This window comes from Pyxicephalus adspersus, chromosome 3 (assembly GCF_032062135.1).
Source record: "Pyxicephalus adspersus chromosome 3, UCB_Pads_2.0, whole genome shotgun sequence".
NCBI classification, from domain to species: Eukaryota; Metazoa; Chordata; class Amphibia; order Anura; family Pyxicephalidae; genus Pyxicephalus; species Pyxicephalus adspersus.
The window spans coordinates 127,617,263-127,634,574 of NC_092860.1; the positions used below are offsets into that span (position 1 = coordinate 127,617,263).

General features: G+C 37.2%; 1 protein-coding gene across 2 annotated transcripts in view; it reads left to right on the forward strand.

The window, feature by feature from the left end:
* RELL1 (RELT like 1) overlaps nucleotides 1-17,312 on the forward strand; it is a 33,286-nt gene that overhangs the window by 3,072 nt on the left and 12,902 nt on the right. For both annotated transcript variants that reach the window (XM_072406343.1, XM_072406342.1), the window contains exons 2-3: nucleotides 14,305-14,529; nucleotides 16,743-16,817. In XM_072406343.1, the coding sequence (XP_072262444.1) occupies nucleotides 14,305-14,529; nucleotides 16,743-16,817 (300 nt within the window). The remainder of the gene's footprint in view (nucleotides 1-14,304; nucleotides 14,530-16,742; nucleotides 16,818-17,312) is intronic.

Here is a 17,312-nt window from a genome sequence, read left to right on the forward strand (position 1 = left end):
CTAGTGTACAGGACTGTGTGTATGTGTACAACTATTGTTCTGTACTGGCATTTATGGGTCGAAAACTTCCATACCCCTGTGCCTTTTATTGGCAATTCTGGAGCAATAACTAGTTTACACCTGTGCCCTGTCTTGGTAAATTGGCATTTTTTGGGCAACAACTAATATACGCCCTTTCTACTTGTATTAATGGAGCATGAACTACTATATACCTGTGCCCAGTCTCTATGTGTTGACATTTAGGGGCAACAAGTACTCCTTACCTGTGCCTAGTCTCCCCTTGTGTTGATGTTTACCTGTGCCTCGTCTAATGAAAAGCAACTCCAGCACTAACCATTATTTGCAACAAAAACTGTTTTTCAACTTATCTGAAATTTAAATTTCGGAGGTACTTCCGGGAACACAAAACCTTTTGTACATTGGGAGCCTCCTTGTGTGGTTCATAGCTTTGTAGGCTTGTGCTTGGCCATTACTCTTTGCCAACATTTCATCCATGGAGTATTTCTGCAGATAGATGATACATGGGATTCACTTCCTAACAAATCCCATGATAGAACCATCTTCTGTGTTATCGCTACTATAGAAATAAATATTTTTGTTATGTATAGTTTATATCAAACTCTATAGAATTGTTTATATATTTATTGTGAGATTCTCTGACTTCTGGGCATAGTAAATTATAGATTGCAGCAACTTGGAGGAACAAGTCTATCATATATGGATGTGTGGTGACATCACTCTGCTCCTGGCATCTTGGAAGCATTGTCAGGTCAGACACCTAGCTACCTGTAAGGCATGGAGTAGTTGTTGCTAAATCCTAGAGGGTGTGTGATCAGATTGTGTCACATGCAGCAAATTTTACAGAATGCTTCAGACAAACATCTAAATATTTGAAATACATATATTAAAATGTTTTCCTGTCTTACACAGCTTGCTAGTTAGCACAGCCATGGTGGTTATCTGTTCTACTATAGTTTGACAATATAATTGTGTCACCTACCTGTCCTTGGCTGTGAGTGGACATTGATGAGTCCTCACTCTGCTTTCTCATTCTGTCAGAAAGTTCCTTGCTTACCGGGGCTGTGGATTTGGAGTTAGAAGCAATTCTTGTGTATCTAGAGTCAGGGTTGTCAAAATTATTTCAATACTGACTCCACAGTCCTGAGCTTCTACCTAGGTCAATGCTTCTCTAAAGGGGGATACATGAGACTGGTATCAAGACAAATTCAGGCAGAAGTTGAATTAATACATTTATTAATTTAATTAACAAATAACCGCACTGATTATATATTTAATTTGAGTTTAGTTTTAAGGATTCATATATACTGACAATAGTACCACTAGCATCCAGCAACTAATGTGGAGAAGCAAATAATAATAATAAACAACAATAAATAGATAGGTACATGAACCCTAAAATTGAGCTGAAATTTAGTACATATAATATTATTATTATTTGGTACATATATAATGAATAACTAGGACCCCGGTGTCCATATGCAGCAAGTTGTTCTTTTTAAAATCTGGGCATAGATGTTAGTTACCTTTAGATTTGCCAACCATATGAGGGTCTACACTATGCATGCATTTAGTCTCTTCTACATAGTTGTTGCTGGATTTAGTGGAGATTGTACAATTGATTCTAATACCAAAGTGCTCCCAGAGCACTAGGGGTTGGCAAATGAGCTGCTTTCTTTGAGGTGCAGTTTGGCAGACTGAAATTTGACACTAAGCCCTCTAATAAGGATTGGGTCATTGATGAGGTCAAGTGATGAGCTTGAGAAATGGTGTACAAAACCACTGTAGATTCCTTTTAGGGAAACCATTTAAAGCGGAACTAAACCCATCAGACTTTCCTATTGTGTTCCATCTTAGGGTTCCTTCATTTTCCTTCTCTTCTTGCGAGGGAGTTCATTCATCCCGGCACATGCAAGGGAAGCCGGTTTTCCCTGACAACCACAGCTACTACTGGGCATGCGCAGCTCAGCTTTGACACCCCGCATCTAGAGTGATCAGGCAGGTAAGATGTATTATTGCAGAGGGGACATTGCCTGTCTCTTTCTGCAATAATGACCTGCCTGATAATGGAATGCTAAAAGTGGAAGCAGTTTCTGAGGTTTGTTTAAGCACCAGATCATATGATAACACTGAACAATCTACTAATCTGTAAAATCTTGACTAGGACAATACTGACAGACAAAAGGGATCCCTAGATGTGCCCTTTAGACTTTGAGTGCATACCGAACAAACTCCTGATTGTATTGATTCCAGAGACAATCCCCTTTTTTCCAATATTTACATATCATTGCTGTATCTTGCAAATGTATCTGGAAAGGTTCAAAGATTTTTTTGTTCTTTCCAAAACACATTCAGGGCTCCATGATACTGGTGGGCTGCAGTAACTCAATGCAGGTAATGCAAGCTGGTTTGCTGCAGTACTATTAATTCTGAATAGAATTCCAACACACCTTCATAGTTTACCTGTGCTGTACTGCAGCACAACACCCGACCATACGTTGTGATATGCTGCACTGGTGAAATGCTGCATGCACTATTTATGTATAGGCTGATGTAATGCAATGCTTGGTTTTGGACAACTATTTAACATACCATAGTGGACCTGGTTAATGTGAATGGACTGTAAACCGCAGCTTTTAGATGTGAAACCGCTGAACAAAAATAGAATAGGATTCCTCCATAAAGGGCCCACTTAAAACACAGCCTGAATACAATTCATGAATTGTTTATTCAGACTACAGGAAATGTGCCTGCTATACACACATTGTCTCTCCAGCTCAGTGCAAGAAGGTTTGACAAGTTGCTGTAAACTTGCTTGGAGTTGTGGTTTTTGTGTTTATCTGTATGTATATAATTGCATACACACTCAGGATAGTAAATAGATCATTTCATAGTATGCGTGCGAAGCACAAACTGGAAATGCAGTACATGAATGTGAAGCTTTTGTTGCTGTTGATTTCAGCGATGCCTTTATCCTGCTTCTGTACTGTCACAGGGTGACTTATGTTAATTTTGTCAGAATATTTGGCGTAGGTTTGGCCGTTTCCTCCCACAATCTCACAATGCCTTCTGTAGTTCTGCTTCACGTGTTTCCTCTGCCTGAAACTGTAATGTAACTTGTGATTAAAGGCTTTACATGTTCTTGTTTTCTGATCATATGCCTTGATTTACATATGTTTAGATGGTAACTCCTGACAAACTAACGTGTCAGTCTGACTAATCGGATATCTATAGCAGTGTTCAACCCAGATCTTTTTAAAACTGCGTGCTAAGAAATTGTAAGCGGGTAGCAGCCCCTGTATTATGACAGAACTCTTCAGTAACCACCCAAAAAAAGCCGGGTGGTCACCAAAAAAATGCTGGGTGGTGCACCCAGCTAAAAGGGGCTGGGGAGAACACTGCTATAGACTCCCATACAAATGTATGGTAATGCAAAAGCCACTCAGCAGGTTTATTGCAGGAAAAAATGCAGGGCAGCTAAAGATCAAATGATGAAAACCAGGCAGGATTTTGACACAGGATTTTACGCCCACGGTGATCACCTAGATGGTAATGTTACAGCCTATTCTTTGAAATGCTTCTATGTGTTCTAGCCAAGTAGAAGCCTGTGTTCTGCATTAATTCTTTACATAAGGACAATTGAGTCATACAATTTATTAATATTAAAGCTGACGTTTCAAGTGCAACGAATCTAGCTTCAGGCATTTGTTTATTTCAGAATGGGACAGACATGTCCCCCCTCTGCATTAAGTATTCTTGCCTTCCTGATCACCACCAATCTTGTCAAAAATTGCTGAGCTGCAAATGTGCAGCTCGGTGTTTGTTGCCAGGGAGATCCGGCAATCTCGGGTTGTCTTGCTGGTGTCAGGACTAAATGCCTGCACAGAATTAAGTCATCCCGGCAAATTAAGATGACTGAAGATCGGGATGGGGAAGAACAAAAAGAGTGAAGATGGTGTCGCCTGCAGCGAGACAGGAACAGATGAGTATCCCCAGGGTTTAGTTCCTCTTTAATATTTTGCCTTTCCTGGTACTTCTTCCCCCCCCCCCCATCAACATAATAATTAATAAATGCACTTTGTGTTCATTACATACCTTGTTTTAGCCAATTACATTTTGTTTCTCTGCAATGCTAGGACATCATAGCTGCTAGGAGGGGCTGTAGAATGTACACAGCGCCGTTCTGTCTTATGGCAGGGGGACATGATAAATGAGCAGGAGCCTGCTGTGCTTATCTCCCGTCACCTGTATTGCATTCGGTCACACGGTCGTATTGTCAGGACGGATACATGAACGATGTCGGGCACCCTCTGTACACCTGTCAGATTTTTGCCATAGATGAGCCTAAACTTTTGTATTGGGTTGGAATCCTCTGCTATGTGTACATACCCTTACTTTAGGGCAATGGTCGCCAACCAATGGTCCACGAGAAAGTTTTGGTGGTCCACAGAAAAATTTGGACATTATTTGCAATTTTTCTGTTTGAATAATAAAACAAAATAAATATTCTAATAAACTCCTATATTCTAAATGACAAATTTCTCCTTCATTTTGCACTAAATTATGAACTGTACTAGAAAGGGAAGAACAAGGGAGGCATGACTTCAGTGTAATATTAAGTTGTATGAGGCAACCGTTGCCGAGCCGTGAGGCAACCGTTGCCGAGAATACCTATTTTCATCCGATTGTTTCATTTTATTTGTTTATTTCTTAGATGCTCTTTTAGGTAAGTATGACCTTAACTGTGTATTTTCTTTACCTGTTATACTTAATGGCATCAATTAGTTTGACTTCAATAACTATCATTTCTTGTTTGGTCTTAGATTGGAATGAAATAAACCCATAATGACTGAGAAAAAGCAAACTAATTTTTTAATTTCTTTAGTAATACCAAAGATAATGCAACTAATGATAATAATAACTAATACTAATAGTAATACTAATAGTAATAGAGCCCCCATAGTCCTCATCAGGCACCATTTGGAAGATCATTATTTTACAAATGTATTTATTAAAAAAAAAAAGTCTTATTAATTGGCCTGAAAGACTGGCGACCACTGCTTTAGTGGAGGAGTAAAACTGGATAAAGTACAGTAGTCCTCTAAGGTGGCCTTACACAAGGTGATTTCTGATAGATTTAGGCATGGGTGAATTAGGGATTCATCATCAAAAAGAACATTGCAATACATACGGATTCCAAATCATTTTAGTGATATTAAGTGATCAGTTTATGATCATGATTGGATAAACAAAACCTATGTGAAGTGAGACAACTCTTCTGTGAATGTAGCTAATTGTCTGGAGTTTTCCTGTATCACTGTCTGTATTAGTCTATCATTTGCAATCCCTATTTAATGTACAGCGCTGCGTAATTTGTTGGCGCTATATAAATCCTATTATATTATAATAATAATAAAGTAGAAGATTACAGGAAGCTAATGCAAAATGCAAAGTAGATTTTATTGTGGCTTTGACTTGGTTACCTTAATATAACACACACACACATTTACACATTGCTTAATTCAAACTTCATACTTTGGCTTATTCAAACTTCCTCCGGCTGTAATGTATTTCTTTAACAGGAAGACGCACCCATTGAACTCCTTAGAAACCTCCAACCCTCATCTCCTTCTAGGGGTACTGCTGGTTAGGAACCGGTGTCCTAGCATACCAGTCCCTTCCTATCAGGTTTTATTTACTCACTGCATTCCTGGAGGTGTAGGATGTTAACCTATTTGTATGAACTGCCAGACTGGTTTCAGCTATTGATCTGCCTGTACCTAGCAGTGACATGATTGTCTGCAAGTGTTAAATATTGGTAGAGCCTTGTATGTGTTTCATTTAATAAGTAATGAGGATTTATCTTTTGTCCTAACAGCCATTATTTTCAATAGAAGGTAAAATACAAATATATAATCATATATTATGACATATAATAATATCAGATGACTGACAAACGTCTATGGAACAAATGATTGCAGCTTTTATCAATTTTTATTATCAATTTTCTTTGACAATAAACCTTTTTGTTTTCATACCGACTGAGAACATAACAATGGACTAGGTTAGTGGTGCTAAAGGATTCTAAAGTTTAAAAAAAAAAATGTCTAAATCACAGATCTGGAGAATGGTTGCATGTACAATGCATACAAATGACTGCACACATACATGTAGAGGTGCTTGCATGCACATACCTAGGTCCTAACTACACATTAGGCTACAGAATGGTGCCTCTTTTTTTGTAAAAGCACATGAAACCAACTTAATGCTCCCAGTTGTTTATTCCAGGGATATTTAGTAACCACCATACTTGTTTCATTTCTTTACTACCCTATACTTTGTTCCAGCTTTAGCATTCCAATCCCCCCAGCATGTCCTATTTTTACAGTGTTCCTTATATTGTGTTCCACTATCACAATGCAACTGTATTGTGCCATGACTTGTGATTATAGTGTATTTTAGTCGAGTTTATGCAGCAAAACTACACCAGAGTTTTTAGGTGGATAGTAAAAATTTAGTTTTTTTTTTTTTTTTTTTTTTTTTTTTTAGAACTGTAAGCAAGAGAGATTTATTGGTGAGAGAAAGCAGCCTTTTAGTTCTACTTTCTGAAACTTTTAGCTGTAGTTTTTTGACTGGGGTTGACCGAAGAGTGGGTACAGCTTATGTGACCCATACTAAAGAAAGATGGAGTTGCAAGGATGTGTGTGGCCTAGGGAAATACTTGCATGCAGACCTAGTCACCATGAAGTATTTTCCATGTGCTATTGAAACTTAGATGTCCAGTACATCATGGAAGGTGGGATCAGGGGAGTGGCCTTCTTCAGCAAGAGTTGCACCTGTCATAATGGTCCCCCACAACAAATCAAACCTTTATGCAAACATTGGTGAAAATTGTTGCAATTTGAGAACTTCATCCATCTTGTCTCTGTATTACTTAACAAAATTGGACCTACTGACCCATACATGTAGAATTTAAAATTAAAATGATGAATCAAAATAACATTTTTGGACCTAAATTCAAAATGTCCCTCAGACCCAAAAAGAAACATGATATATAGGTTGTCCACTACAAGTCTAGTTACTGTCATATTAGGATTGTAACTTGCTGTTAGCAGGACTGGAGAATTTTTGTCAATAGGAACATTGTGGTTTTTGCAGAGTCCACTACTAGACTGGATTGCAGCAACCAGAAGTGTTTTATTTGTGTTGTATCCATGCATAGTTATATTTAGATCCGCTTGTTCTGCACCCTTTAAAGAAACAAATAGTAACTTTTAATGGCTGTTCAGTCACCTGCTGCAGTGCATAAAGAATTTGCATACATTCAATTGGAAAAAAATTTGCAGACCTTAAAAAATACAGTCTCGCTGGTATGAAGAAAAGCTGTTTTGTTTTATTTTGTAAGTTGCTACACATCTTTTGTTGGTGGCATTTACCCTTGTATATACGAATAATTATCATGCACAGTATTGTTGCATCTACTTTCCCTTTTTTATCTATAGTCAGCTGGTGGTCATTCAGTGAATCAAATTTGCTTATTCAATTAGTGCTTACAAAGACTAACTTAATAAACAAGGCAATATAAAAAGAGCAGAGCAAATGTTATAAAGTGCAGTAATCAAATGTCAATGAAGGATTAATTCTTAATGGTTGATATTGTGTCTAAATATTTGGTACACATGCACCCTCATGTAAAAGTAAGCCCATCATTTTATTCTTCTTTAATGTAACCTCCGCACCGGACAGCTTCACCAGTTATAAGTAAATAAAGCTGCTGTTCCCCCCTGTGTTTTAGCCTAGTAAGCCTTGGACACATGGTTGTTTGTAACTTATCATTTTTACAGTCTGTTGCTTTTGACATGCAGTGAGATAAGGAGCTCAAAAAGTCTGTACACAGATAACTTCATAACATAGAAATACCAAACTAAAATGCATTGACATGTATTGATAGGACCGGCCATTAACATTATGTTTTCTGTGTATATGTGAAGACATCACAAATGCTGTGTAAGACAACATAAAATGATCAAATAACCACCTAATTTTCCCATAGCACCTTCATATGCACCCACAACAGAATGTTTGACTTTTGGGTAAAGCAGGAGTCTATGTGAGCCCCAAAACTACTTCTCAGAGCTCTGGACTCCATGGGCCACTTCCCTCATGTGACATTGCTGAGCCAATTACAGCAATACTGAAGTCTCTTTAAAAAGCTACCGTCCTAATCTGTCAAATAATGCCAACACTTGGCCCTTGCTATTTAAACCAGCTGAGAAACAAACATGCATTTATGCTCATTTTCATACAGTTATGCACACATTATCACGTTCCACAACTTGTGCTAAAGCATGTGTCTATATGCAGCACTATTCAGCCTTCCATGGGCACTAATTCAGTGTCAACAGTGAAAGAGGAGGGGAGGGAGCAAAAGCGCTACAGAGGTACTATGGGTATCCCAACTGTCTGCCCTGAATGACAGCGCCCCCTGGTGGGATGCCCAGCAGATTGAATAAAGTAGCGAGGGTGCACTTTCTTTTGCTGTGGGCACTGTATTGCACTCAAAAACCGTTTGATTTTACCCCTCTGCTGTTTACTACCAGGCACTGTGACTAAACCTAATCTGGATTATGGCTAAAAAAAAATGTTCTTTGTACTCTGTAATTTATGTTGAATTTGTGTGGTCTTCTGCTCCATGAGTCACATTTATTTCAGCAAACGGTATACATAGAGCATGAATTCATTTATAAGCAGAGCCCATTGCACAGATCAATATTGTACTCATGCTCTGTCATAACTTAACACCGCTCAGGCTAGATGCCATTTAATGCTGCAGTAACATATAGATATATACTGTATATATAAAAAAAATACTGTCATGGCCCAATTACACACTACGGCTATGCAGCTATGTATCTCCATGTAAGAGGCACAACAACTCATTCATTAATACGCTGTCTATATGGAGTTTATTCTTCTAGTTACACCCTCCACTCTACATGCAGGGACTGTAAATATTCACATTTCTGCTGGGAACTGATAATAACCTTTAGTGCAGATAATATAAATATGACATGTAAACATGACCTAATATGGTTACTTTAAAGTTTTGTTTCTTTACCTTTTTTAACATGAGGGAACCCTGGAAAAACTGTCTGGTCTTCAGTGATCTTTTATGTGGCAAGAAAAACTTCCTGTTGCTGGCCATTGGGAAAGTCAACCTTACAGAAAGCCAAAAATCATTGGTGTCATTTTAACTGACCTGAGGGGCACTGATGAAGAACCACTAGCAACCACTAGATCAGCAGTCGCCAACCTTTCGGAACCTATGGACCAATAAATTCATAATTTTAAATCCCACAGACCAACAATATGAATTTTTGAAAAAAGATAAATACATGTGTAAAATAATAATCTTCCTAATGGTGCAAGGACTGTGCAGGCTCTGATTAATTGATCAGCTCACGGTTAGGTGAAGTATTACTATTGTTACTATTATCATTAGCTGCATTATCTTTCCTATTACCAAAGAAATGCAAAATATTAAATTGCTTTTTCTCACTCATGGATTTATTTTATTCGAAATCTAAGACCAAACAAGAAATGATAGTTATCAATGTCAAACTATTTGATGCCATGAAATATACCCAGTAAAGAAAATACACAGTTAAAGTCATACTTGCCTAAAAGAGCGTCTGAGAAATAAACAAATAAAACATTTTCGGATAAGAATCGGAATTTGCAGGGCGAGGTGACTGTTGTAATGGTGGAAACAATACTGAAGCGTACGGCTCAGCAACGGTTGCCTCGTACAACTTAACATTACACTGATGTCACGCTGCGCCTCCCTTGTTTTTCTGTCTCTAGTACGGTTTGTGAATTTAATGCAACATAATGGCGAAAATTGTCATTCAGAATATAAGAATTTATTAGAATATTTTTTTTGTTTTATTAGTAAAACATAAAAATTGCAAATAATTTCCAAATATTTCAGTGGAGCACTGCTTGGCGACCACTGTTCTAGAAGAACCTTATTTGAGAAGCAATGTTTTAAAGCAAACATAACTTCAAGCCTAGCCTTAAGGTCCTCTGATCAATAGACATGTTGCATCACTGGGATAAGAAGTAAAGGGACATTTCCCCAATAGTACACAGACTGCGGAATCCTCCACCTTCCCCCTACCCTAGATAATCCAAAAATAAATATAAAAAGCTATGGCTATACATATACTATAAAGAAACTGCTCAAAAAAGAAGAGCTAACTGAACTATTTGACAAAGCCACGTGAATCAGGCAAGTGAGAAGATCAGATATCCAATGCGGGCTGGATAGAAAAATATTTATTATTCAGAGGTTTTTAACGTTTGACTGTTTTTAGTTTACTGTGACCTTCTGCTGGCACACTGGGGCTAGATGTCTTTTACCCTTATGAAAAATAAACCCAAAACTGAAAATTCACATCAATTTTATTGTTAAACTTGTAAAATCATGCTCAAATAACATAATTTTCTCTCTCCAGTACTCACTTGGCTTCTGTTATTTCACATTTATAAACCTCTGTAAACTTGGAATCTAGCCGAGCAGACTGAGGAAGTTCAGTGAAGCCGGACGGGTTTCTTCATTGCTCAGAGGTTAAGGACCACCATCAAAACCAAAAGTGCTGATTGCTATCAAGTGATGGTCCAAACATCCAACTTGCAATATCTTTCTATAAAATATGGAAAATTGCATTGGCTGACATGATTAGTTGCTACTGCTTCTGTGCAGGAAATTATAGGAAAGAAAACAACTGCATTACATTTTTATTTTCATTGGGGGGAAAATTTTCATGCCTTTTTTTCAGGTTTTTGTTGCATTTTTTTTTTCTAATTAGGATGTTCCTTTATTTTTTAACCTGATCGATCTTGACTCTGCTGCAAAAAGTTGATTGTCCTCTTTGTAGGGGTTACACCATGGGTTACTCAAAGTGTGTCCTCTTTGTAGGGGTTACACCATGTACCTACCCCAGTGACAGATGGATGGGAAATGAGACAAATAAAAACCTGACTGCCTAACATCGCTTTGCTTGATTTTTTTTTTAACATAGAGTAACTTTCATGTCCTCAGGGAACCAATTATATAATTACTTTATCCACAGCTCACAGTACGTTAATATAGTAGTCAAGTAGGAAGAATGCCTCTGACATTGCTGGCCATCAGTAACAATGTCACTCTTACACATAACCAAAAAGATTTTTCACTTAAACTGACCTGAGAGGTGCAAATTGCTCATTGCTGAAGAAACCCCTAGCAATGTCTGGAGGAACCCTGGTCTAACCATCTATATCTATATCAAATTTAAATAAAATTAGAATAGAATATCTGAATTTTTTTAAAATGTACCAATATGAGGGTGTAGGGAAAAAGAGTTGTACTTTCAGGTGATAATTTTACTCTATACAGGATGTATGCCACAGCGTGATAAATAGAAAGGAAAGAGTCTTTGTCATATGAGCAATATGTAGCACTGGAAGCCCTCTTCCTATTACATTATCTGGCACGTTTTCTGAAGGTTTACTGACCTAAGAGGGAATTTTATCTGGATGATAAGTTTGTGCACTTTATATTCTGTGAATAATGTATTACAGGAAGTTACTTTCTGTAAAATCACTACTGCATACAATTGCACATTTTCCCATGCATGCATATGTATTGTGCTGTTCTAGAATTAGGGTGATTTATTACATTTTTCCGCCTAAGTCAGTACACAATAGGAACAATAATGGATTTTGTAGAAAGAAATTCCAGATTAAAATATATATTCCATTCCAATGCAGCACTAAGGGCTTATGACCATCCACTTCCAATGGGTGAATGTGTGTGTTAGTAGTTTTCAAAGGGATCTGTGTCGCCTGAATAAAAAAAGAAAAAACAAAAAAAGAACCAAAACATTTGGGATTACTATGCAGAGAGTCAGCTTTGTCTGGGGTAAATACCAACTGGAAGTCAAAGCTTAGATATTTTTTTTATTTTAAAAAAAACTTAGTCCTATGGTGCTTACTTGTTAATTTTCTTACAACCACCACCACCAACACAAAAAAGATTTAAATACATTTTTAGTAAGCATCCTTTATATGAATGGAATTTGGTATTGAAATTTTAATATTATAATATATATATGTATGGCGAGGAAAACAGGAGAAATTGATATTTATCGGTATCATCTGATTTAATCTCCTAGTAATAGGTACAATCTGGTTGTTTGTAGGAGCATGGCTGGATTGTCACATTATGCCACCTATGCCTTGCTCACGGGATCCTTGCACAAGGTGTATGGCTCCCTCTAATTTTATATGTCCCCAGTCTTTACGACCTTGTTTTAGTTTGTTATGTAATACAGTAGTAATGTTTCAACATAGCTGAAGTGGTTTCTTGTTTATACATGTACAGCAGAAGAAGTAACTTTCAGCACATAGTTAAATTATGTTACCTCTTGTTCATTGTTGACTTGCATGTTTCTAACATTTGCCCGGAAGATATGAAATTCAAAGGTGTTATTACTAATTTCATAAGAGCTAATTAAGATTTGAAAAAGCCTTCACACCAGGACCAGGATATGATCCATATCATAAAAAGAAATAATAGGTATAGGTGTGCCTTGTTTTGGGGTCCAGATGGTCCTCTAAGAAAACGTGAGGTCAGAAGTTAGCCAAATACATTTTTTTGATGTCAAGAAACAATAAGCTAATTTTCAAGGTTCAATTAAAGTGCACCTATGTTGCAATTTTCATAGAAAGTAGAGCATGCAATAACTTCTATATATCACATAACTTTTTTGCGTTGATAACAAATGCCACATTGTTCCCAATTAGTCCAGGGCAAAATCACTTGGACTTATTTTTCCCCATAATATAAATGTTGCAAGTAAGAGTCTTTTGTTTTCATCAGACAAGGAACAACCATTATTGCTAGCTTCTTATAAATGTATCATTACAAGCTTTTGTACAAGAAAACTGAAAGTGACATAATGTTACATGAAAAAGGCTTACCCACAAGCAGCGCTTGCCAAAATGTTGTGCATTCAGTTTAAATCCAGACTCTTAAACTGTTTGTCAGGTATACTTCTGTGTTGTGCTGTTTGTTCTTGTTAAGAAGAAACCATTGTGGATATCTAGTGAGCATTTAATGTGACCTCAACCTCACATACCATTGTTGTACCACGTTTACACAATTATTGCACATATTGGTTTGTAGATTAAAGCCTTGTACAGACACTAAAGATATTCTTTACCCAAGACCACAGTTTATTATAATTGGCAGTTTATTATAAAAATCTAGTGTGGTACAGTTGTACCCTGTGCAATGCTGGATCACTAAATGACTATGTAAGGCCCTGGTCAGTACCAGTATTCTCCAGACACCAGTCCCCCAATCTATTGCCGCAGTCTTCACCTATAGCAAGCCCCCACGCAGCACGGAGTCGTCGGACAGATGAGCATCTCCTAAAGACCAGCTGCAAAATTTTTATATGATTCAAAACCTTGACTGCTCTACACAAAGACACAATTTTCACTAAACATCACCCAGTTCCACTGCACAGGCTCCTCCTCAAGACAAATTCAAGCTCTAGGCACTTTATTTTAGTGTCAATGACTGGTTGTAAGTCTACCCAAAGATGGAGATTTATTTGCGTATGACCATGTCTTCTTTTCATTTGTTTAAATCACACAGCACTTTTTAAAGTTAAAAGTTTTAAAGTTTCCAGGGAACTCAAAGTTAAAAATGTTTTCTTTTTGTCCTGTAAATATATACAGTTCAGATATTACAGCTACATTTTGGTAAAGTTACTAAATATAGGATGACACATTAATTTTAAAAAAAATTACATACAGCCATGGACAAATTTGATGATACCCTTACAAGTCATTAAAAACTTAGAAGTGATTACTGGTAACTGAAAAGCAAGTGTCCTGTGAATACCTGCACGCCTTTGGTATGTCACAATGTGAAGGGATTAAGCATTACTTTTTGATGTTTAAAAAATGAACACATTTGTCATGTTACCCCTAGAAAAGATATAAATAATTGGGTTAGAGTGATTTTTTTCAAACTGTTTTCTTCAATTAGTCACATGCATTCTCAATCATTCATTAATTCATCCATTACTCCATGGATATATGATCGTGTTTGTTGCATTTATTGCAGTTATAATATTAGGCACGTTTTTAACAACCATCTAGGTTTTCTTATTTGCAGATGTTATTGTTATTTTATTTCTATATACCTAATTGCTCTAATCTGTTTTTCAGGCCTCTCCCCATCTTTAGACCCAGTGGTGGCTCCAAGCACAAGTGACACTGGGACTAGCAGCAGTGAGGGTGGCCATCCGGAATATGTCGCCTTTATCTTGGTCCCCATTTTCTTCATCATGGGTCTGTTGGGAGTTCTTATCTGTCACATTCTCAAGAAGAAAGGATATCGCTGTACTACAGCAGAACCTGTGGAAGATGAAAAAGTCTCGGTAGAAAAGATAGGTGAGCCACTCTTCTCTGCATAACAGTCCCCTGGCCTATCATACATTCATCTTCTGGTTTAATTTGCTAATAAATGCATACATTTCTATGTCTTGTTCGGCCTGCTTGCAGGTTAAGACTTGAAAGGAATCTGTTTTCTTTTTTTTAATGCAATCAATCCTTTACAGAGTACACAATTGCTGCTCTTTACTTGAAGTGTTTGTCTGTCTGCTTTTAATATCAATTGCACAGCAACACATGTACATGTTTTATTTACCATTGAGATTTTTTGGTAGTTTTTTCCTTATTGCCTTAACACACCAAAGTTAATTGTATTGGTCCTAGTTGCTTAGTTGGTTGAGCTCATTTACAACTAAGAATAAAAAAAACTGCAGCTTGAAACCTGTTAAAAAAAATATATTTTAATTGAGTCAGATTAGTCTCTGTTTAATTCTGGAGGGTACAAAGCACACTGCAACACATTAAATTGGAACTGTAGGCAGGTATAAAAATATAAATAAATTGAGTTATAAAGTTTTTAAAGATATACTAATTATTTTAAACAGAACCAGCCTAAGGCTATATGTACACACATGCATACACGTGTCTTTCACGATCCTTTCCAACGACTAACGACTGCACGATCTATGAACGAGCACTGTACATACAGCACTGTTCTGCTCTATGGAGAGGGAGGAACGACAGAGCGGCACCCCGCTGCACTTCTCTTCACTTCCATTACGATTGTTCGGCGTCGATCGTCCGTGGATCCGCCAGGCCGGTCGATGGATGATGAGCCCTATACACACGCTAGATTCTCATCTGATATCAGCCCTGAGCTGATTATTGGACAAGAACCATTGCACGTGTGTACTTTGCCTTCGTATTATACCTTATTTGCATCCTAGTTTAGCAGATCAAGTACAAACTGTATCTGATCTTTTGCTCTTAGGCCACAGCAATTCTTTGGTAAGAGCTGGAGGACCCTGGATTCATGCCTCACAGAGAGGATAAACATAAGTATTTCTTCCCTTTGCGGCCATCCTAAAGGCTGTAGTGTATGTCCAGGACTGGCATGGGATTAAGATAAGCCTTGGACACATGTGGCTGATGTGTTTGGACTGGAATCACATGTTTGACGTAATCAGGTGACTGAATACTATTTTACTGCTGCCCCTACATCTTAGAACTGCCACATTGTAAAAATTATAGTAGCAATAAAAATATTAAACAAGTTGCATCAGCAGGCATGCTACAAATGTCATCTAGTGGTGAAGCTTACAGCAGCCCATTAGCAGCTTCTTTAAGGGACAGGCATAACACCTATTACCAAAAATTAGAGATACAATTACTTAAAATACTTCAAGAAAGATATGGGGTATGGGCTGCGAATCATCCCATGTTTGTACATAGCCTTAGTGTAATCCTTTGAATGTGCTTATAGTGGAGTGGAGAGCACATCAATGGCCTAATCGGTGTGCCACTGATTTCTCCCTCTCTCCAGTCAGGTCCTAGACCACGTTGTATTCTCATGAACTACAATTTATCCTGCAGAGATCAATGCTACTGACTGTGTCGTCTAACCAGTCAGTCCTATTTGATTTATATTATAAAAGAATGACAACAATGTATCCTATGAAAGAATTACAACAAGCCTTTTGCTGTTATATCAGTCTGCACACGTTAAGCTGATTATTTGAAGTTCTGCTATAAGAAGTCTAAACTTTTCAGGTCAGTTTAAGGGGTGAATAGTTGTACTTCTGCACATGCAGTCAAGCTGAATCTTGTACAGTTCTTTGCATTAAGCCCTTTGAGGTATATGCATTAATGTTTTCATTAAACCACATGTGCTTTGCTGCTTGTTGACCATAAAAAATCCTTTTTGGTGAAAGCTGCCAGAGATTTCTCCCTAATCTAAATGGTTTATAGAAATAAAGCCATCAGAAGGTTTAGGTGCAGGTCATTTTTTGTGATCAACACAAGCAGTGATCACATCACCTCTCCAATTATGTCTGTAAAACCAGAGATAAAGTATTAAAAAATAATTAAATGTTTATAAATGGTCTGTCACTAAGGTTATTTGAAAGTTCATAAATATGTTAAAGATTACTGGAATCCTTCCCAAAGCACAGTTCTTTACAAGCAAGCTTCCCCTCTAGGTAAATACTGATGGGCTTAGCTGGGTTGTATTACTGTGTCTACTTTACAATATGAATTTGCTTTCTCTTCATTAGAAATGCAAGATGAAGCTGGAGACACGACTAATGACACCGTTGGTCAAATTGTAAGCTACATAATGAAAAATGAAGGTACGTGTCCCCCCCTTTTTTTTTATACAACATATAGTTCAGAAATGGACTTGTGTAGCCTCTTTCAAGTAGTATTCTAGTAGCTAATGTAGAATATATATAGATGTGTGTGTGTTTATTTCCCTAATCTAATCATAAATGACAGATAATTTCTGGTACAAATAAAAGTAAGTTTATAGTCTGTTAAATTAACATATTTTTAAATAGAACTAGAGAGAATAAAAAAAAAGATGTGTTTGATACATTACGCTGTTTGTTATTCTAAGTACCTAGTATCTTAGTTTATTACCTGTTGATCCAGCCTGTAGATGTGTTATTATTTTGTTTCTTTTATGAGCATGAGCTGGCTGTTTGTTTTGTAATAAAATTGCACAGCAGGATTGTCGACCTATGGACAGAGTTAAGTTTGTCAGATTGTACTTCCAAATGGACATTTAGTAAAAGACAAAACAGGTGAAAGCCTAACTTAACATTTTGTTTGGGGTTACAGTGGCA